This window comes from Vulpes vulpes, chromosome 14 (genome assembly GCF_048418805.1).
Source record: "Vulpes vulpes isolate BD-2025 chromosome 14, VulVul3, whole genome shotgun sequence".
Classification (NCBI taxonomy): domain Eukaryota; kingdom Metazoa; phylum Chordata; class Mammalia; order Carnivora; family Canidae; genus Vulpes; species Vulpes vulpes.
Window position 1 is genome coordinate 29,640,618 of NC_132793.1, and position 22,617 is coordinate 29,663,234.

At 44.4% G+C, this 22,617-nt stretch overlaps 1 protein-coding gene across 2 annotated transcripts in view; it reads right to left on the reverse strand.

Annotated features, from left to right (window-relative positions):
* Window positions 1-1,613: 1,613 nt before the first annotated feature.
* DNAAF9 (dynein axonemal assembly factor 9) overlaps window positions 1,614-22,617 on the reverse strand; it is a 143,381-nt gene continuing 122,377 nt past the window's right edge. For both annotated transcript variants that reach the window (XM_072736258.1, XM_072736257.1), the window contains exons 30-37: window positions 16,953-17,088; window positions 14,449-14,535; window positions 10,689-10,795; window positions 10,317-10,391; window positions 8,351-8,556; window positions 6,777-6,842; window positions 5,597-5,690; window positions 1,614-4,994 (exon numbers count right to left, since the gene is read on the reverse strand). In XM_072736258.1, coding sequence (XP_072592359.1) covers window positions 4,882-4,994; window positions 5,597-5,690; window positions 6,777-6,842; window positions 8,351-8,556; window positions 10,317-10,391; window positions 10,689-10,795; window positions 14,449-14,535; window positions 16,953-17,088 — 884 coding nt within the window. In that variant the 3' untranslated portion in view covers window positions 1,614-4,881. The remainder of the gene's footprint in view (window positions 4,995-5,596; window positions 5,691-6,776; window positions 6,843-8,350; window positions 8,557-10,316; window positions 10,392-10,688; window positions 10,796-14,448; window positions 14,536-16,952; window positions 17,089-22,617) is intronic.

Genomic DNA, 22,617 nt, shown 5'->3' on the forward strand with positions numbered 1-22,617 from the left:
GATCCCAGACTTTGGTGCTGCCTCTGGAGGAGGCTGGGTCTTCCCTTTAGGGTGTTGGAGCTGCTGGTTGCATAAAGGAAACTCACTGCTGGGGGGTCGGGGAGGGGGTAAGGCCACCAAATATGGAGAGAGGCTCTGATGACATCTGAGTGCCTAGGGCCAGCTTGAAGCTGGGACCACCCTAGACTCTTCTTACAGCAACGGAGCCATGCCCTTTCCATCATGGGCTGGCAGTGGGGCATACTGCCATGTTTCCTTTGGGCATGACTGTTTCCTAGACTGTGTGATAGAAATGAATACATGACTATTTCTCGTGCTCCCAAGAGGGCTCTGTGATACTCCGCAGCTCCACCTGAGACCCTCTGCTCCAAGTCACTTCCCATCAAGTGGGGACAGGCCCCCTTCCCAGTTCCAGGCTTCCTGGTCTCTGAGTCTTCTTGGCCCTCAAAGATCATCCCGTCCAGGAGCACCGCCCCCCCCCACATGTACTGTTTCCCCCATCTCCCTGACGACTCTGAGGGTCATCCCGAAACCCTGGTGGTTTCTTAGCAATTCCAAGCACAGGAGCTCCTCAAGGTTCACATCTGGCCTTGCGGGACTCCAGGTGGGAGACTCTGGGGAAGGGGGTTGTTGAGAAAAGGGATGCTTCTGCCACCCCCTCTCTCCCAATTCTCTGGGCTTCTCACATGCAGTTTTGCCTTGGTTTGTACATGACTACTTGAGTGCACAGAACCTCCAAACCTCAGACTACCTTCCCCACCATCTGAGGGAGGCTGCCTGCAGAGGCTGCCTCCTCCCCTAGGGCCAGATCTCCATCCCCCTGTGGAGCCCTTCTCCTGTCCAGAGACCCCTCGCCTCAAGAGCGGGACAGAAAGCAGGGCTCTGCTTGGCAATCAGCTCTTTCTCCACAAGGCCAGAGGCCAGAGGAGGGTATGGGTGGCGCGTGCCTCACCGGCTTTGGGACCCCTGCCGCTCTTGGAGAGCGGTGCTGTGAGCACTCTGTTAGAGCTGTGGGCCTGTGGGCAGCCTCTCTCTGGGTGGGCATGTGTGGCTCCCAGGCTCCTGGGGCAGGGCAACATCAGAGCAGTGTCCTGGAGGGACCCTGAGCCAGGGCAGTGGCTCGGGCCCACTCCTCCACACCCTGGGCCCTTCATCTTCGATTGTTCCCATTTGTAAAGGGGTAACAAGGGCCATCTCATGGAGCTTTGGCTGGAGTTACCTGGGGCGACCAGTTTGTAAAGCACCCTGGCCAAGTTGGGGTGTGGGTTGCAAACTGACACCAGTGCCCTGCTATCCAGGAAGAGCACAAGGTCAGCCATGGATGCAGCTCCTCCCAGGGCCCCAGCCAGCTTCCTTGATTCCCTCTTTGGGTTCTGAGAGTCGAGAGTGCCCGCTCCCATGCAGGGGGGTCTCTTCATGAACCTTACCCTCTGTGAGCCTTCTGGGGCCTGGGGGTGGGAATGTGTGCCCCAAGGACCTCTCCCCAGCTGCCCAGCAGAGCGTTTGTTTCCCTGGGAGGCCCAAGGAAGGGTTCTAGTCCCAGGGGATTGGCCTTCCCAAACTCCACCCCACCTTGGGGCTGAGTCCACAGCAACAGGTAACAGTGCCAGGTCTTGCTTGTTCAGTGAGTTTATTGGTCCTTAGCATGATATCTCAGTTACCAAGGTAAATTCACATACACAACTGCAGGTAAAAACATGTAAAATAATATAAAAATAAATTGAAGGCTACTTTTATATATTTACTGAATTAAGTAGTGTAATAAATACTATAATAAGCAAAAAGCTTCAATCACACAATTCAGTTTCACTGAAGTTACAGTAGTGTTTGTAAATATGAGTTTTAAAATTTAAGTTACAAATATTAAAGCACTGAAAAACTAGTATAAAAGTGAATTTTGGCACGTAAGTGAGCTCTTCTGTCATTATTTGACAACCTGGGACAAGGAAGCCTTTTCTCACCTACTTTTTGAGGTACAACTATCCAACTAGGTCAGCAACATGCTGGAATACTTAATAGTTTACAATCTTTGAGTTAACTTTTCCCTTTTGAGAAGCCCAAAGAGCAAACCCAGAGCTTATTACTGTGCAAAAATTCTCCAAAATCCTAAGAGAATTTAGGAGGGAACTTTTTCTTGCTACCAGCAAGGCCCAGTGTCCTGGCCTCAGGTCAGACAGCCACAAGGGCTTGGATGGGGCCAGTTGGACTCCTTGCCAGCAGCCCCTTCCCAGGGTGATCCCTTTTCTCCAATTTCTGCCTCCTTCCAATCAAAAAAAGAAAAAAAAAATCCCATATCAAAACGTAAAATAACCCATAACTTCAGCGACTTCAATGTTATCACACTCACTCTGGGTGATATAAAACTGAAGCTGCTAATAGGAAAATTGGCAAAAAGCACGTAAACCCCTGGAGGACTTCTGCTTCTCCCTAAGGAATCTACTACACCTGATGTCGCTGCTGGGTCCCTGGCATCCACTCCTAAGGTCAAAATCTACAACACAGTGTCATGGCCCTTCCTCTGGAGACAGCCTAAGACCCTGTCCCTCCTCCTGGAGCTCCCAGAGGAATCAAGTGGATATTAAAACTTCACAGTCAGAACCCATAGGCACCCAGCAGGTTCTAGAAGGGGCAGTGCAAGGGGGGAGCATCCTCCCTGCTTCAGTCCTCAAAGAGCTTACACAGCTAGTGTGCCTCTTCACCAGGGGCACAGCAAGTGTGCCCCCAAGGAATGCCCTTTCGCCAATGTGCCCCTTTACACTCCCGAGAAAGCTGAGGAGCGTCACCAGAGGCCTCAGCCAGTTCTGCCTTTTTGGCTTTGGAACTTAACGTTTTGACTTTTTTCAATCACAGTTTCATATTCAAGTTGAGGTAATCACAGTATTCCCTCTAACAGTAGAGGAATTGGGACAGTGGGGCAAGTTGGTGAGAGAGCATTTCTGTGGACAATGGTAAGAAACCAAGACCACCACGTAGTAGAGCCCCACGCAGTGGGAAGACCCGCTTTTATGTGCGGGCTCTGAACCCTCTTTAAAAACTCTTTTGTGCAGCAGCCAGGAAATGGCTCGAGCTCCTTAATCTAGAGCTTTCATTTAAAAGTTCACAGCAACCCACTTGGAGTAAATGGCCTATGGTTCCCCTACCCTCCCCACCCACCCCACTTCTCCTTTTTCTAAGGCTGCTCAAGTCTGAGTTTTTAAAAAGAGCTCGGTAGAGCTAAAGGAAGCTACAGTAACTCATTGCTTATTTCATCAATTGCACTTAAGATCTATGTTATTGATTCTGAAGTAGAGACAGGCCCACTATGGAACCCCAGCCTCTGGCCAACCAGAAATGAGGTGCTCCCAGACTTGGGCTCCATATCTGGGCCCTTGTCACCACCAGCTTTGGGAGCTGGAATTGGAGTACATGGGCCTTTTCAGAAGGCTTTCTTCATGCAAGATTTCTTATTGAGTGGTATTTGGGGTTTTGTTCATTTGGCTTTAAATACAGATTATTTTTTTCTAATACAAGTACATTTTATTGACAAGCCCTTAACACCTGCTTTGCTACTTGCATGGAGGCCTCTGAGTGACCAGGCACATAGGCCACATGTGCTCCATCCTTTCTTAATCTCCCCTCTGTGCCAGGGGCCATTCTCAAAAACCCCTCTACATTACTGGAAACTTTGCTGGTTTCATCTATGTGCTTCTTCCTAAGACATGCAAAAAAAAAAAAAAAAAAAAAGTAAAATTCAGAAAGCATTTACAATCTAGGCCGCTGAGGCGCTAAAGTCCTAACAGGCATCACCCAAATATCAGTGCCTGTGACCCACCCCCCATAGTGATTCTGGAAGTCAGGTATGGGGTACATTTGTAATTCCCCTCTGCTTTATGGTTCAGCTGAAAACAAAGCCACTGGAAGGCTTTCTAAACTGGATATTGGAATTCTTTGAAACAATGCTTGGGGACATAAGTTTCCTGAAGTTTGTGGCTGAAGACCAAGCCTTCCCTGGCAAGGCTCAAGTGAGGGCTGGCTGCTGGAGAGTAAGCCCCCTTCAGGGAGGCTCCACAAGTAATCAGAGCCCTGGGCCTAAGAGTAAGCACTTGCAGGATGCTCCCCTCAAAAGTAAGGTGAAGCATCATCAGAGGGGCTGAATGAGGCAAACCAGAATGATGCCATGAGGGGAGCACAAAACCAACCTCCAGGGAGACTGCTTATAATAATTCAAAGGCCTCATGCCTCTGGAAAGCAACATGCCTTTCCCCTCAGTTAGTCTATAAGGGGACATCCCTTCATCTTAGAATAAACTGTTGACCTCAGCCCAAGCTGTGGCTCTGTGGGTTGGGCTTGGGCTACTCCCCTGGGGCTACTCCCCAGGGCCAGCAGGGCCAGCTCCTTCAATGCAAGGGGCCTAAGTGGGAAGGCAGGCTGGAAGTTCCACTGGGAACACAGTTCTCCTGGGGCAGTGTCTGAGGCCCAAAGCTTGTGGTGGCTTGGTCCTCTAGGCATGGCCACAGTTCAGGCAGCCAGGGTTCCTTCTACATCCCAAAAGCTCCTCTGTGTACAAATGCTGTTCTCTGTCACAGTGCCTCAATAGCCCAAAGGAGGTACTGTGACGAGAGACCCAGAGGTTCTGGGCTGCCAGACGCATACACAGGGCAGTCCTTATCTGTTCATCCTCCATGAGCCCCCCCCCCCCCCCCATCAGTGGTGCAGGTGATGCTCTTCAGCGCTGTGTGAAGATAAAGACAACATGCACTCAAGCCAGTATACAAAGGCCAAGAAGAACAAGGACAGCCCCTTTAGGGAGGGGCCTCTGGGAGAGCTGAGGTTCAGTAACCCCATTTCTGAACGTCCACCTTTAGGGTGGACATTCTGCAGGATGTATGCCCCAGCCTTCCCCTAGGGCTTCTGCTCAAAGAGGTCATGGTACTCCTGCTGATCCAGCTCTCGGTTATACTTCTCGATTTCCCGGTTGGCTTCTTCCACATAGTCATTCATGAACTGGTCCATAACTGGCATCTCATTAAGGAAGAGAGCCCTGTGCCAGGAGGACAAGGGAGCCTGCCCAGGCCCAGAGGAATCTGTGGGCAGGTGAGTGCTCAGCCCACACAAAGCCTACCTACTGGGCTTTTTTTATATACTGGCAGCACCACAGCTATAGAGAAGAGGTCAGGGGTGGTACAGGTTCCTTCTTGAGGTGTAGTGCTGAGCCCTTCAGCATTCATAAGCACATAGCAGGACTCCTGTCCATTTTCTCACAGGTTAACTATTGTAATCACATCTAGTCTCCAATTTGTCAATTATGATCCTGATGACCACAGAATGCAGGATGTCACCAGAGCTACATTTAAACTACAACCCAGAACTCAGGATGTCACCACAGCTACATTAAACTACAACCCACAGGTGTATTAGCAATCGCTGAATGAAGGCAAAATTATTGTTAATGACATTAGAAGGCCAAAATGAAAAGCCTGCCTCTGTGGCTTGTTGTGTGTTTCCAGAACGCAGCTACTCTAGGGGTTAGGTTGCTGTGGCTCCAGCAGACACCCACCCTCTTTATGATCAGGCTTCCACACACCCCCAACCTTCCCACCATAGATTCTAAGGATACGTGGATGAAAATCAGTCTTGTCACCAAAGAAGTTGACAAATTGGGTGCCATTGTAAAAATAGCCCGCGGGCAGGGGGTCCAGGTGGCGTTTTACCTGTAGGAAAAAAGAGTCCTGTTAAAATGATCTGACCACTTTCTATCATTTGCTTATTTATTAGAGACAAATAAACAAGCCTATGACCTTAGCATGATAGCCCACTCTGCCCCATGTAAGGCTAGACATGTGAGGAAATGGCTCCCACAGCAGTCCTCACAGAGTAACTGACAGAAGGAACTCTGGGAGCTCCTCATGGGATTAAGCTCCACTTGTCCTCAGTGGTACTGGTTTGATAACATACCCTTCGTTAGCTGTCTCTCCTTCATTCTCTTAGTTTCCCACGTCCCTGCTAGTGTCTCCTAGAATCACTTCCAAAAGTAAGCTACTTGTACTCAAATCCATGTTGCTCCAAATGTTCCTTTGGAGCAACAAGGACTACACACTACAAGGACTGCCTTCTGAGGTACCCACAGTCTCTTCTCCAGAGCACCCAGGGTTGCCCAGGACAGAAGCTGGATATGAAAGGGACCTCCTCAAGTCCAAAGCAGGGGCTCCTGGAGTCCCAGATCCTCTCCCATTCACTCATTACACTACGGGAAGTGATATAGCCTGTGCTGGAGCCTGGACTCTGTCCCTTTTAGCCTTTGCCTCCAAACCCCTCAGGAAAAGGCCCCAGTGAGGTGAGGACTGGGGAAGAGGCTGGGATGGGGTCATCAAAGCGCCTCTCCTGCTGGTTCCAAGATTCTACCACCTGCTTATCAGCAGCTTCTGGACCTTGAGTTCTTCCTGGGCCCTGTTGCTTTACCTGTGGTTTATCTAGCACAGACGGATGGGAGGAGAAAGGACTTCTGTGCCTACTTCAACAGCATGTCAAAACAGGACTTCACATCATCCCTTTCTCCCACAGGCACTGCTTCTCCTCAATCTCATGCCCAGGTCACATGAGAGGTCATTCTATCCTCTTCCTCTCTCAGGCTACAAGGCTGGATGGGCTAAGGTTCCTCTACACCCAGTTTCCCTCTATGGCTTGAGAGAAGCAAGACCTCCAGAATGCCCTACAAAGAGCTCCCTCACTCAGGGGATCCTAAAGGATGGAACTGTGCCAGCCCAGAAGGATAGCTCTGGGTTTCTTAGGGGACTCACGTGGATGTTCCTGATCTCCTGTTGGGTCAGCATCCCCCTGGTCTTCAGGGCTTTCCTCTGAGGCTTCTGTGTAGAGATATAGGGAGGGAGGGGTCAGGTCCCAACAGAGCTGATGGAAGTACATGAATAGGTGAGGGCTCAGGGCTCTGGGGACCAGTTACATGAATAAGATCCCAGAAGCAGGGAAAGACAAGCATAGGCACTCTTATGGCCTGGACACAGTATCCTGACTGTCTCCCCTTAAGAAGACCACTTACTACCACAGAACGCTGTGTGCCAGGGCAAACAAGCAGCAGAGGAAACACTAGTGCTTTTGCAAATAGCAGATCCTCGACTCTAAACCCCATCAGTGCCAGACACGCAGACAAAGGGACAAAAGGAAGTCCCCTGGTCAACCATGTAGGAGTTCATCCAGTTTATCTGAGAAATACATAGCCTACAAGTAGCCATTCCTCAGTATAACAGACAGGTTTCTTTTTTTTTTTTTAACATTTTTTTCTTAAGATTTATTTATTTATTCATTCAGAGAGAGTGAAGAGAGAGGCAGAGACACAGACAGAGGGAGAAGCAGGCTCCATGCAGGAAGCCCGATGTGGGACTCGATCCTGGATCTCCAGGATCACACCCCGGGCTGCAGGCGGCGTTAAACTGCTGTGCCACCGGGGCTGCCCAACAGACAGGTTTCAACTAAGCATCTACAAAGGATCCAGGCAGGGCCCAACCAACACTATTTCCAGAATTCTAAGTCAAGGTAAACCCCTGAGGCTGTGCTAAGAGGCCTAGCACCCAAGGCTTGTGTCATATTAGAGGATTTTTTTTAAAAAGCTTTTATTTATTCATGAGAGACACAGAGAGAGGCAGAGACATAGGCAGAGGGAGAAGCAGGCTCCCTGTGGGTAGCCTGATGAGGGACTTGATTCTAGGACCCCAGGATCATAACCTGAGCCAAAGGCAGACACTCAACCACTGAGCCACTCAGGTGTCTCATATTAGAGGATTTTAATTCCAGTCTGGGTTTTATTTTTCTTTGCAGTACTGGGCTAAAGATGCTTGTGGGCCTCTACAGGTAAGAATCTTCTTCCCTGCACCTGTTTCTAGGGCCCTGGGCTCACTGCTATCAATGCCCGAAGTCTTGGTTTGCAAATCGTTGTAAGCATATCTTTGTTGTCTCTCTTTTCTAGAGAGAGTACCCAAGTATAGAAGGATTCTGGGCTCAGAACACAGGACAGTCCCTGAATTAGGTTCAGCTAAGAAAATATATATTGCATTTAGACCACCAGGCTGACCCAGGATCCACATGGAACCACGAGGTTTCACCCAGGTCTCGGTTAAGCCACCTAATAACTGCAATTTGCCTTAGCAAAAGAATTAGAAATGGCTGTAAGAATAGGTCTGCCTTGAGGTTACCCTGAGTGGCTTCCTCTCACTCTCAAAGCATCTCTGAAAGTGCTGGCTGAGCCTGTGACGGGCAGACCAGGAGGGAGGTCATGGAGGGGCTCCTAGCCCAAGGCCAGGAGCAGCCCTGGGTGTGCTGGGCACATTTGTGCCAAACGTATCTGGGCTTTGGGAACCACCTGCTTAGCTGACTGCCGCAGCCAGTCCTTGACACTTTCTTCCTTCAGGGAGCAGCCGATGAACACAAGGTAACACTCCTGCTGTCCGCTGCTATCTTGAGGTGTGCTTCTGGAATCGGACGGTGGTGAGGGTCCCTCCAAAACCGGGACAATGCTCAGAGAATTGGCCAGAGTGTTGTGGCAGACCTCCATGGCCCTCTCAGAGTCTGCAAGGAGAACACATGGAGTTCCAGAGTCCCGAAAGGATAAAGCTACACTAAGATGTAATGTGTCGATGGTTGGGGACAGATTCCTGTGACATATGCAGGAGGGAGAACTGCCATGATTGGTGTCAAGTTAGAAAAGAGGAAGTAAGAGAGGGAGGAGCAATGTAAATTTCTGGCTTGGTTGATTTGGTAATCAGGTGGACATCACTAGCCCAGAAGGGGACTATGAGAGGAAAGCCCCTTTGGTCTCAGTGGAGGCCTGAGACAAGCCAAGGGAAGAGGCTGTCAACATACAAGTGCTGCAGAAGGGTCATGTGATAGGAACAGGAGAGATGGGACTGGGCTTATTGACTGAGAAGCCAGGGGCTTCTTAGACTGGAGACATAAGGGCAAGGTCCCCCTAAAAAGCAGGGTGAGAAAGGGATCTAAAACAAAGAGAGAATAACTTAAATAAGAAAGGGGCCAAGAGAAGGTCTAAATAAAGAGGAATACAGGGTGAGAGGGAAGGAGGTTTTATGACCTCTGAAGCTACTGGGGGACTCTATTGGAGCTTGAGTTAAGTAGGCTTGAGTATGGGGCCAAAGTTTCAAAATCAGTAACATAAATTAGGCCAAAGGCATGAGTTAAGGACCCTGAGAGATTCTTTTGTATGGGTGATGTCATCTAATTTTTTTTTTTTTTGGTGTCATCTTTCATCTGAACTCAGATGGTTCCATGTTTACAACTCTCAGTGACTCCCTATGGCAGACACTGATGGTTGCCTGCCAGCATCCCACTCTTCCTCCAATACTAATTCCCTAGAAGTCATGGCAACTCAACTGTGGCCAAAGAGAGAAGTCTGTGGAGAAGTGGCAGGAGGTGCTTCAATAATTGGTGTCAGTATTGACAAAACCACCCACAGGAAGAGCCTATCCTATCAGGTGGGTGTTATGTTTGGATGTGACACCTAGACCTGTAGAACTACCTGGAAATGAGAGGTGGGAACCTGAGGGCAGGCTGACACATCAAGAATAGAAGAACACTTATTACCTGTGTCCTCTGTGGCCTTGCTATGCTGCCTGACCTCTTCACTTCTTATTATATAGCTAACACCTGCTAGCTGAGTTGAGGTTTTCTGTTATAATAGCTAAAAATGCCTTAATAGACATATTCCCATTAGGTGTCAATCACAGTGAACCCTTCCTGGTTCTTGCAATGTGCCATGGTTCCAAAGCACATGCTGTGCCTTTTCCCTAGAATATTCTCCCCTTTCTCAATGCTGAGTTGAATAACTCCTTGTTTTGAGGCCTTCTCTGATCTCCAGCCCAGGATGGACAGACTTCAGATCATGAGGGTTCCAGAAGACTAAGGCTGATAAACAGGGAGAAGGCAAGTGAAGCCTTGAAAACTCTGGCAGCAATGGATATGGAGCTGAAGAGCTTAGCACTGGGGCAGCTCCGAGTAGGAGGTCTAAGAGGCCATGGATGGCTTGAAGGAGTTGGGGGAAGTGCTAGTCTCTGGAACAAGGAAGTCAAGGAGCTGTGAGGAGAGGTCCTAGGCAGGCCATCCAGGGGAAGATAGAGGACATATCCTCCACTGTGGAGCAGGATCTGCAGAAAGGTGTGGGGGGCGGGGGGGAGGGCTAGAAAAGCCACTGGTGTCAAGCCCAGATTCGAGGGTTTTGAAAGAGTCTGACCAGCATCTGTGGGAAGCTATGAACCCATATCATGAGATATGAGCATTCCATAGTACAGGACCCCCATATCCAATTCCCCAGTTACCTGAAAACTTCACTTTGCCCAGGATATGGTAGATGTTTCCAGAGAAGGGACTTGGCTTGATGGAAGACTGAATTGCTGGTGGAAGAAGAGGACAAGTTCAGGGCACACAGCTGGGAGGGTTAGGGACTGGGAAGGACTCTCACTAGAGGAACCTGGGCTCACAGGTTCTCCCTCTATCAGACCCTCCGCAGGGGCTCTGCCACTGTTCCCAGGGGTGGGGCACTCCCGGGTCCTCAAATCCCTCTACCCGTTTTTGGACCCTAATGGTGAACAGAAAACATAGCACACGTAATACTAAAATGGTACCAGGAAGCAGGAACAACTCTGTGGTACTGTTTTATCAGGGTCTGAGACGTGTCAATCAAGGTTTACCTTTACACTTGGCCACGAAGCGAGTCTTCTCCAGGGGGCGACCAAACCATACGCAGATTTGAACCATCAGTGGAAAGACTGATCCAGCATCAAATTTACCTTCATACCTAAAAGGTTTAAAAAGTTCTAAATACAAGTAATTGGGGCTTTGAGTTTTGTTATATACTGCTCTGGGATGAATTACGTATCATTTATCCTGTAATATTTGGGTTGTTTCTTATGTGCCTTTTTGGGTACAAAACACTTGTTTTAAATACGTGTATGTCTCTTTCAGCTTGAGACTGGGAAGCATGGTTGCACATAGAACCACAGGCCATCTATCTTTGAGGCCTACCAATGTGCCACCTGAGATTGGGGCTGACACCCTTAGAGCTCTTCCTCAGGGCCTCAACTATATCCCACCATTGCTGAGGGCAGTTTAACAGACTGTACATTTGGATGTGCACACTTTCCAGAAGGAACTAAAGAGGTAGGGCACCTCTGCTCTACTTTCTGTTTTGAATTCAGCAGACATCATGCCAACCACAGACTTATTAACAAGTTCAGGAATACCTGGCTGGCTCAGCTGGTGGAGGATGTGACTCTTGATCTTGGGGTTGTGAGCTCAAGCCCCACACTGCGTATAGAGATCACTTAATAATAAAAAAAGTCTTTTTTTTTTTTTAAGATTTCACTTATTTGACAGAGAGAGCCAGAGAGCACAAGCGGGGGTAATGGCAGAGGGAGAAGGAGAAGCAGTCTCCTCGCTGAGCAGGGAGCCTGATGCAGGGCCTGATCCCAAGACCCTGAGATCATGACTGCGCTGAAGGCAGGCACCCCTAAAGAAAGTCTTAAAAAAAAAAAAAAAAAAAAAAGAACATGCCATATTAGAGCATTTAAAAAGTTTAAGTTTAAAAAAAAATAAAAAATAAAAAAAAAGTTTAAGTTTATATGGAAAATTTCAAAGACATGCAAAGACAGTGCAATAAATCCCCATCACCTAACTTCCAAAATTATGGAATTGTCATTTTTTTTTTAATTATTCTTTGAGATGAATCCCCATGATAGAATCAATCCAGGAAAGGTTGTAACCACCTCATGGATAATAATTTACACCACTCCCAATAGAAGAGTGTTTCAGTTTCACAACAATTCCCCCAGCAATGATTCTTATAGATATTTTTGGTTAAGTGTAACAGGTGTCAATCAAAACAACAGTAAGCCATCATTTTACATTTCTGAATATTACTAAAATGGAATTCTGTTATCATGGCTGGCATTTATATTTGTTCTAAAGTGAACTGTCCAAGGGTACCTGGGTGGCTCTGTCAGTTAAGTGTCCAGCTCACGTCATGATCTCAGGGTCTTGGGATTGAGCACTGCTTGGACTCCACACTCAGAGAGGAGTCTGCTTGAGATTCCCTCTCCCTCTCTCTCTGTCCCTCTCCCCGTTCATGCATTGTCTAAAATAAATGAAATCTTAAAAAAAAAAAAAAAAAAAGTGAACTGTCCACATCTATATGAACTGGGTTGTTTCTCTTTGGTATCAAAATAAGCTTCTCAAATATTATATTAATGCTTTGCCACATATTATGGGAACATTTTCTTCCAGTCCATTATATTTTATTAGTTTCCTTTGCTTTAAAATAGCTCTACCGATTTGAATTTTACATCATATGTATTGAGAATAGCTTACCCCTTATGCTTTCTTTAAAGTAAGGTGCTGGCATGATAATTTTGTAATACTGACATGTTCACTTGCCCTCTCCCCACCTAAATAAGTCATGGGAGACCATCTGCTTCTCTGGCTCTTTGTTCAGAGCCTGAATCCTTAAGGAAATTGGGAGGGGCCAAGGGAAAAGTGAAGGTTTCCTGCAAAACTAGAAATAAGCCTTCTACCAGAGGAGATGGGGATGGGTCGATGAGCACAGAGAGGGTTGTGGGAGGGGAATGGCTGAGAATCTGCACAACACAGAGCTGAGCACATCCAGAGCTAAAGCCTATTCACTCTGAGGTGGTGGGCCCTGATTCAGTGAGGGAAGGAAAAGTATACAGGGATATGTAGGAGTCTCATGGCTGCCACCTTGTTAAAAGATTAAATTATCTGAATCCTAGGAAGGGATTCAGAAGGGGGAGAGCCTGAATGAAGGGTGACTCTAAGGCCTCTCCATCTCTGATTCTCTATAAGCATTGATCTTCCTGGTAAAGAGAAGGCTTCAGACTTTAGATTCATAGAGGTTTCTAATGAACCTTTTATACCTGGCTCTCTTTTGGATCATTCTACTTCCAGGAAAGTCTGTGCCCTGAGTTGGGTCACATGCACGATGCCCAGAATGAGTCACCATGGACTAGAGAATGGGTGCTTTCCTAGGCACTAGGTGGAGACAGCAGGAATCTCACGACCAGGCCCAGAGGTGTGGCAGGAAAAGGGTCAGTAACTGCAGTCACTGGAGAGGAAGGTTTCACCTCAGAAGCTCCATCTGTTTCTTTTTAGCTAAGATATAATTGTCTTGTTCAGGCATAAGAAATGATCCACCTACCCACTGTTTAAGCAAGTATGATGTAACTCAAATCAGACGTTCCTTCTAAGAATATGCCTCAATCTTCAATTTCACAAACTGGATTTGTTTGTTTTATCAGCATAGTGCAATCAGTTTTTTGCTGGTATAAAACAATGGTGATGAAAGGGATGATATGGAGGACATAGAGAGTTGTCTGGGGGAAGTGAGTAAGGATAACAAAGATAATCCAAATCAACATAAGAGAATATGTTTGGCCAAGCTTTAGTAACGGTCTTTCCCAGAACTTTCAAGAGAGCAGAACAATCCATTCTATACAGAGACAAGCACAACATAGTGTGAGGGCTCTGGAGTCACACTAGCTGCATTTGAAATGCAGCTCTTTCATACTTACTGGCTGTATGAATTTGAATATGCCACTTAACTCCTCACTTCCTCACTTACCTTATCCTTAAAAGAAGGAAAATAATGGACCCTACCTCATAGGCTTGGTCTGAGGATTAATGAGATAACACAGATAGAGCTCTTAGGGCACTTTCCAACAGAACTTTCTGTGATGGAAATGTTCTGGATCTGTGCTGTCCAATGTGGTAGCTGTTGGCCACAGGTAACTACTAAGCACTTGAAGTGTGGCTTGTATGACTGAGAGACTGATTTTACTTAATTTTTGTTAATTTACATTTTATTAAATAGCCAAATGTGGTTGGTGGCTACTGTCCTGGGGAACTTAGAACAATGTGTAGCACACAGTGAGTGCTCAAGTGATATTGGCACTGGCATGACTACAGCACCCTTGGCACTCTTTCCTCCTCCTCTCCCTTTTGGAGGAGAGGTTCATGTACTTGGGAGTCTGCAGGAGAGAATAAACATTCCCTGGGCCACAAGGGCAGGGAGCCTACCTGTCAGGGGGGACCCCTCAGAGGACTCACTGTATTCTCAGGAGCAACTCTTTCACCTGGGAAGGCTGTAACTCCCTGGTTCCAGGCCAGCCATCTCACCCTCACTAGAGGCTAGAGGAAACAAAGGACATGGTGTGCTTGGTGCCCACAGGGCCACTCCCTAAGTCTCAATATCCAGTAAGGCTCCCAAGTTGGAGCCCAAGATGTGTGGAGCAGTGGGCTACTGGTAAGACCAGCAGCTGTTGGGACATGGCAGGCCATCCCACCCTCATAGAACACTTGAAATGTCACTTTTTTTCTGTAAATGATTAAGTCGTTGCATTTACAAAGAAATCTCAGCTACTTTTCAGTGATGATACTTGCCAGCCAGGGTACATTAAATATCGAGATCGTAGCATCTGAGGACTTGAAAAACTATTTTCTGAGAGAATCAGCTCAATGTCTTCATTCCTTTGAAAACATACAGAAAAACCCAGGTTAACTAGGACAATCAATCTTCATCTACCCATTTTGCTTCCTCCCCTCCACAGATGCACCAGCACATACGCATCCACTCTTCTCTCTTACCACACACCTAAAGTATACCTCTCCTAAGAACAAAGAAAGACATTTTCTTTTAGAACCACACTACGATTATCATACCCAAGGAATTTAATACTGTAGACCAGCAGTACTGGTATCACCCGGAGGCTCAACAGAACACAAGATCCCAGGCCCCATTTCAGACCCGCTGAATCAGAATTCTTTTTTTTTTTTTTTTTTTTTTAGAATTCTCATTTTTATAAGATCCTAAGAGATCTATATGCACATTAAAGTTGGAGAAGTACAAATCTAATTCATTTTCAAATTTTCCCTGTTTTGCCAGAAAGGCAACCCAGGATACAATCAGGGAATGCTTATTGAATTTATAATCTCTATTTCCCTTTAAGATAGAATAATTCTTCCAATTTTTGTTTTGTTTCTCACGGAGCTGATGTTTTTGAAGATATAAAGCCGGTGCCATTGTGTCCCACAATCTGGATTTGTCTGGTTCTTTTCTTATGGTTAGATTCAGTCAAACATTTTTGGTAAGATTAATATCCAGGTGAGGTTGTGTCCTTTCCAGAGCATCATACGAAGGAGGCACATAATGTCAGTCTGTCCACTTAGTGATCTTGCTAAGTATAATCATGTAGTCAACGTCATGTCTACTAGATCTCTCCACTGTGAAGGTACTTTCCTCTCACTGGAAGCACTAAGTGGTCCAGGCAGTGATACTTTGAGACCAGTTCATATCCTTTTCATCAATAATCTGTCACCCACTGCTCTTAATATCCACTGATGATTCTTGCCTAGATCAAGTACTATATTATACCAACGGTTACAAAGTAGTGACTTTTTAGTTCTATAAATCTTTATTTATTTATTAGTGTTTAAAGAGATTTATATCTTGCCTGTCCCCATTTTTTTAGTATCACCATGGACTCATTTTATATCATATGCTATAATTTGATATTACATTTGTTTTCTCTTATACTTAAGTTGTCCCAAATTTGGCTAGTGAGAGCTTCTTGAGCTAGCTCCAGTATCGTTTTGATATATCTCTACTAACCTTTGGGGTACCTCTTTGCTTTTTTAGCACGAAATGTACCAGGCTCACCTTGGACTTTCCCTGCCCTAAACCTGCAATCAGCCAATTCTCCAAGGAGTCCTGATACCTTATATTGGGAACTGGTATATAGAAACCAAGATCTGGCGGTAGAGGTGTTTATTCTACTGTGGTATTAATATTTCTGATCCCTTTCAATGGGAAGAGCTAGGAAATATACATTTGTTTTGAAATAATTAATTTATATTGACTTCCACAATTCAAATCCACCATCCACAGGGTTTTTCTTCACCTTTCTCACTTTCTTATCTAATAAGTGATGTTTGAAATCAGGATTCCAACAGAGGATTATGTTTAAAAGTTACTTTAATTAATTGGTGTGTGTGTGTGTGTGTATGGTTGTTATTACTTTGATCTACAGATGGATTCACTTTTTTGTTTTTAGTTTTACGCTTCTTGGTTAATTTAATTTCTGAATATGTAAAATATTTTACTTTGGTCAAAGTCAAAATTATATAAAAATATATACCTTTTGGTGTATCTTTGTTGAGCAAATAAATATGTTAAATGACCAAATGTTTTCTCTTCATACACACACACACAAAGTCATCAATTCTCTATTTTTAATTTGTAATTTGGATTTAAGTTCATGAAGTAAAAAAAAGTCATTTCTCTATGTTCTCTTGGACATTTCTTTCACATCTTAACACAAGGAATACTGAAAGAGTCTTGACTTCATCCTTTGAAGGCATGAAAATGTGAATGTATCAAAACAAAATATCTCTGGGTACCTGGCTGGCCCAGGTAAAACATGTAACTCTTGGTCTTGGGTTAAAAATCTAAGCACCATGTTGAGTGCAGAGATTACTTAAAAATAAAATCTTGGGGCATCTGCATGGCTCAGTTGGTTAAGCCTCTGACTCTTGATTTTAGCTCAGGTCATGATCTTAGGATCGTGAGATAGAGCCCCATGTCAGGCTCTGTGCTCAGCATGGAGTTGGCTTGGAATTCTCTCTCCTTTTGCCCCTCCCCTTGCTTATGTTCTCTCCCTCTCTAAATAAACAAAATCTTAAAAAAACAAAACAAAACAAAGTATTTCAAAACAGTACAGGATACGGACACATGAGGTCCTCTTGCTGATTTTTACACAACATCAAAAGCACTTATATAAATGTGTAGGTCTTAGATACAAATGAAAGACCCTATGGGCCATTCTGCCAGGGTTCTGCCTTGAGAAAGTGGCTGGTCCTATAGGATAAAGTAAACTTGGTAAGTTTACCTGGTGACAATCCCATTTTCTGCAAGAATGAAGGCTGCAGTAGGGTTGGCAGCCCTGATGAGGCTCTGCAGCTGGACAAGGAGAGGGTGCCTCTGCTCCATGGTGTGACTGGTGAACACCACATTACTCACCAGGCCTGGGGAATAAAACCAAAAATGGTTCAGGCTTTGGAGTCCTGACTGGGGCTGAGGGCTCACACAAATGAGCCATTGCTCCCTCCCTGATCATCCCTTCCAGTTGACACCCCTGACCCCCAACACTTGCACCCCTGTCACTGCCACTTCTTGGAGTGAATGACCTCAACCCTGTAGCTGCCTCACTTCTTAACCTTCTCTACTTTCTCAATTCTGCTCTCCAGCTGACACCTGGAGTTTCTTCATCAAAGGGCCCTTTCTACATCCCTTATATTTAACCTCTTTGGGAACCTGTGCTACACACTGTTACCAGTTTAGGCCACAGACATTTATCAAACACTAACCACATGTCAGGAACTCACCATTAGATTCTCAAAGAGTGCACAGCCAAGGAGTCACTCACACACACATACAAAATTCCAAGATAAGTGCTAATACAGATATTCACATAGTCATACAGTAAGGAAGAGTGGTGCAGACAATGGGGGATTGTGGAGTGGGTAACAATCCCTCCCAACCCTTAGGAAAACCTATGCTACAGAGAATCTGGAAATCAGAGAAGTTAACATATCCTACCATGCCACCATAATTATAAGACCTCTTCCATACTCATTTCTGTTTTGAGATAGTTATGATCAGAGCATATACATCATTTCCACTATAAGATCACTTACATTTTTATTATTCAACTATTTTTCTTCACTTATTAATATTATGAAAACTTCAGAAATACACAAAAGTTTTTAAAGTAACACCATGAATTCCCATGTGCCCATGACTTGGCTTCAAGAATTAACAACACTTAGCTAACTTATTTACCTTATAATACCTTAGCTAGGTATTTCTTTCATACCATATACCAGCCTTTTCCCCTTTCCCCTGGATGATTTTTTTAAAAGATTTTATTTATTTATTCATTAGAGACACACAGAGAGGGAGAAGCAGGCTCCCCTCAGGGAGCCTGATGTGGGACTTGATCCCTGAACTCCAGGATCATGCCTGGAGACGAAAGCAGAGCTTAACTGCTGAGCCATCCAGGCATACCCCCTGGATGATTTTTTTTTTTCCCCTGGATGATTTTGAAGTCAATCCTAGACATCCTATTATTTCATCCAAAAATATTTTAGTATATATCTCCATAAAATAAGGACCCTTTAAAAAATTAATAAGTAACACATTCAACATAAAAAATATAGCCTATGCTTAAACTTCTCTGTCTCATTAATGTTTTCTTAGAGTTAATTTTTTAAACCAGGAACCAAAGTCTACACATTGTATTTCATTAATATACCTCATACTTTTCCTTTAATCTTCAGTGTCTCATTTCTTTGTAATTTATTTGTTGAAAAACTGTGTAAATTTCTGCCAATATGGATTTTGCTGATTGTAGCCTTATAATGTTGCTTTTACAAGCAGCTAGATCTCTTTTATAGATTCAATCTTTTTTAAAAATAATATTTATTAATTCATTAGAGACACAGAAGAGAGAGGCAGAGACACAGGCAGAGAGAGAAGCAGGCTCCCTGTGAAGAGCCCAATGTAGGACTTGATCTCAGTACCCCGGGATCACGACCTGAGCCACAGGCTGACACTCAACCACTGAACCACCCAGGTTCCCTATAGGTGTCCTATAGATTCAATCTTTTAAAATATAAACTATTTAAAAAATTTTCTTCTTTCTCTAACTTTTTAAAAAAAGATTTATTTATTTATCTTAGAGCAAGGTGTAGGGGCAGAGGGAGAGAGAGAGATAAGGCTTTTTTTTTTTAAGATAAGGCTTTTTTTAAAAAAAGAATTAAATTCATTTTAGAGAGAGAGAAAGAGAGACAATGCCTGAGAGTGGGGGATAGAGAATCCTGAAGCAGACTCCCTGCTGAATATGGAGCCTAATGGGGGCTCCATGCCAGGACCCTGAAATCCTGGCCTGAGCTGAAACCTGGAGTTGGCCATTTAACTAAGCCACCCAGAGACGGAGAGAGAATCTTAAGCAGAATCTGGGTTGAGCACAGAGATGGACATGGGGCTTGATCTCATGACCTGGAGATACCTGGAGATCAGGACCTGAGGTGAAATCGAGGTTGGAAAAAAAAAAAAAAATCAAGAGTTGGCCTCTTAATTGATTGAGCCACCAAGGTGCACCCCCCCGTATAGCTTTTTTTGTTGTTGTTGTTGTTGTTTTTTGTTTTGTTTTGTTTTTTTAGCTTTTTGATAGATCTAAATCACTGTTTCTTATAATGTCACTTTTAGACAAAACCTATCAGCTTTCCTACATGACAGATGGGGAAGCTGGTATATCTCAAAGTGCTGTTTTCCACTTTGCCATCACCTTCTGATTGGTTATATTAGTAATTTTAGTCCCTCCAGTGAAAGCTTTTATACCTTTAAAACTAACTATGTACTAGGAATATACTTCACTCTTTATAACTATTTTACAACTCTAAACTTTATTCATCTCCTACTTTGGAAGATATAAAGAGAGTATCTCCTGCTGCCTCATTTTCATTAAGTAGAATTTCATTTATAGGTTTTCAAGATTTTCAATGTTTATATTCTATTTTGTAATAGAATTCTCATGGGTATTATCATTAACTCTATATCTAAGATTAAATTCTCAACATTAATTTTTTTTTAATAGAGACTAGCTTTTATAAATGATTAGTTCCTAAGTGGTTATCTCTGAATTACAGAGACTTCGACTTTGTAATTGTAGGATCCTGAATAATGAATATTCAGTATAGAGGACTCTATACTAATACTATTTCGGTTGAGTGTGTAGTTAAAAAAAACAAATAGCTGTATTTAGTTTTTGAGGGCAAAACTCAAACAATGTAAAGAAGGGTTCACAAAGAAAATAAATAAATTACCTTCCTCCCCAGCCACCTATTCCTTTCCCTGGAGGCAATTACTATTATGATATCTTCTTCCAGGATGTGCTTTGTATACACAAGTAAATGTGTGTATGCCTTTTTTCTCCACAAATAGTTCCATCTTACACTGTTCTGCACCTTGTTTTTTGACTTAAGCTCTTTAACTTTTTAATTTTGGTAAAGCTTGCTTTTTCATTAAAACCTTCCCTATTACCTTACCATCTCAATCCTTCCCTCATGCCACCTGGCTCTCTCCTCTTCTCTAAACTATAAAAGCTCCTATGAATAACACAGGTGGTATTTAAAATAAGGACTCAGTCTTATTTATCTTCTTCATAGATGTAAAAAGATAGCACAATGTAAAAATTAAAACACGGGTTTTAGAGTCAGGCAGACCATGAGTTGAAGTGGCGTTCCACTAATTACTAATGAATGACATCAGGGGCAAATTGCTCAACTTTCTCTCTGAGCCAAATTTCCTCCTCTGTTAGATGGGAACAGTAACACATACCCGCAGGTTATCAATAAATGCTTATCACAGGACCTACACATAGTGAGAACTCATTAAATGCAACTTACGGCCAACACCACTACCACCATCCTCACTGTCAGCAGAGCAACGGCTTAAGAATGAGACCTCTACATGTACACTGGGGGGATCCATTTCTCAGACTGACAAAATCCATTTCTATTTTAAAGTTTTTAAAAATTTCTGTTAGGAAGCTTTAAAATAGACCATCTTCAGCCACAGCGTCACAGCTTCCCAGCAGGAAGTTAGGTCATGTGACTCCCACCAGTAGAGCCTACTGAGTCCATGGTTTAAACAAGTAGCCATCACTAGATTTAAGGTGACTTCCAGGATCCTCTAGTCTGAGGCAGAAGTAAATGATACTTTCTTCCTCTCACCACTCATACTAATGAAAAAAGTGTTCCAAAATTGCTAAAGACTGAATCTAACCTCATAAACAGTCCAGATGCATTCATGATCAGGGAGCAGGGATTTGGAGGTTCATGCCAATCTTGTTACCATGGGGGAAAGACACACACAGTTAGTTATACCAGGTGCTTGGGACTACAGACACCAGGACTTACAGCTTACCTGCTGAGCACAGAACCTCCTCCCTAAGTGCTTATGGGCAGTTTGAGTATCTATCAGTTCCTTGGTTCTGAGATGTAGGTCCTATTCTTCTCAGGTATCTGTTAGTGCTCAGCTACTAAGCTGCCCTTAGGTCTCTGCACAGTGTTTGAGAGACCTCTCAGGATTCAAGGATGAGTTTCCTAAATGGTCTTCTTTGACATCCAAGTGCTAAGTACAGCTCTGCCTCCTCCTGTCACTTGGTGAAAGGCTGCCCAGTTCCTGAAATGTGGGCTGTGGAGGCACCTGAGTCTTCCTCCAGGCCTGGTGAGTGCTAAAGAAATCCCTGCTACCGTTTGTCTAATTCAGACTACCGGTCTCTTTGCCAGGCCACTGCTTATTCTGTGCACTTTCAGGCTTCTCTTACTACAATTCATTCTAACTAATGTAGTCAGAGCATTCTTTCAAAAAACAAAAAATCTGATCATATCATTTCCCTACTTAAAACATTTCAATGTGTTCCAATGACTGTAAACTTCTTGGCCTGCCTGATCTATCTGCCATGCTGTGTTTCCTCAGTGCCCTGGGTGTGCTCTGGTCACCATCAGGTCTTTGCTATTGCTGTTCCTTCTGCCTGGAACCATCTTTCCCCTCCTCTTTTTTGGCTCAACTCTTCCTTCAGGCTGTAGACAATTTGAAAAGCACCTCTTCCAGAAGCCTTCCCCAACCTCCCAGGACTGGCTACAGGCATTGGATACAGATTTGCTAAATGAACAAATGAATCAAGTGTTATAAAAGATACATGCAACCTGATTTCCAGGGCAGCTTCTAAGCTGTGGGTACTCACATGCCAGAGTTTTCCCACTTCTAAGTCTGGGCAAATCCCATTCATCAAACAGCCATCTGAAAGGTTTCTGAGACTTACTGGTATATATACATTTTTGATAGAAAATTCATAAACTACAAAAAGGTATTCAAACCAACCTTCTTTGTCCCTCCTGTGGCACCCTGAGTCCTAGTTCTCCTCCCCAGAGGCAACCACTGACAACCAGATTTGGGGTATGCTTTCTCAGTCTATGAAAGTATACAAGAATATACAGAATCACATTTTTCTTATGAGCCTCTCCCACACAAAACCTCTATTCCCAATGTCTCCACATATGACCTAGTTGTGGTAACAGCACAGACTTAGGAATTCAAATAGAGAATATGTCAGCATTTTGTTTATTCTGTTTTAAAATATTTTAAAAATTTCTGTTCGGAAGCTTAGCTTTAACATTAAGATGTACTATCCTTCAGCCACAGTGTCAGAGAAGGATCCTAATGAAGGTGACACTGGTTGTGCCTGTGCACTCAGTCTCATTTAGAAATGTCACTCTGGAGGCTGTAGGGGAAGCACCGAGGGTGAGCCTGCTGAGCCTAATGCTAGACCTCCATGTCCTATGGCTGCACCAAGGCCTAACTGGGGCCTCTGGAAACAGAGTAAGGCAAGGTCAGGAGGGCAGACCCAGAATGTGGCAAAGTGGGGAAGCAAAACAGGGTTCTAGAAGACTCAGCACATTCCAGAGGTGGCAGACACAAGAGCCAGA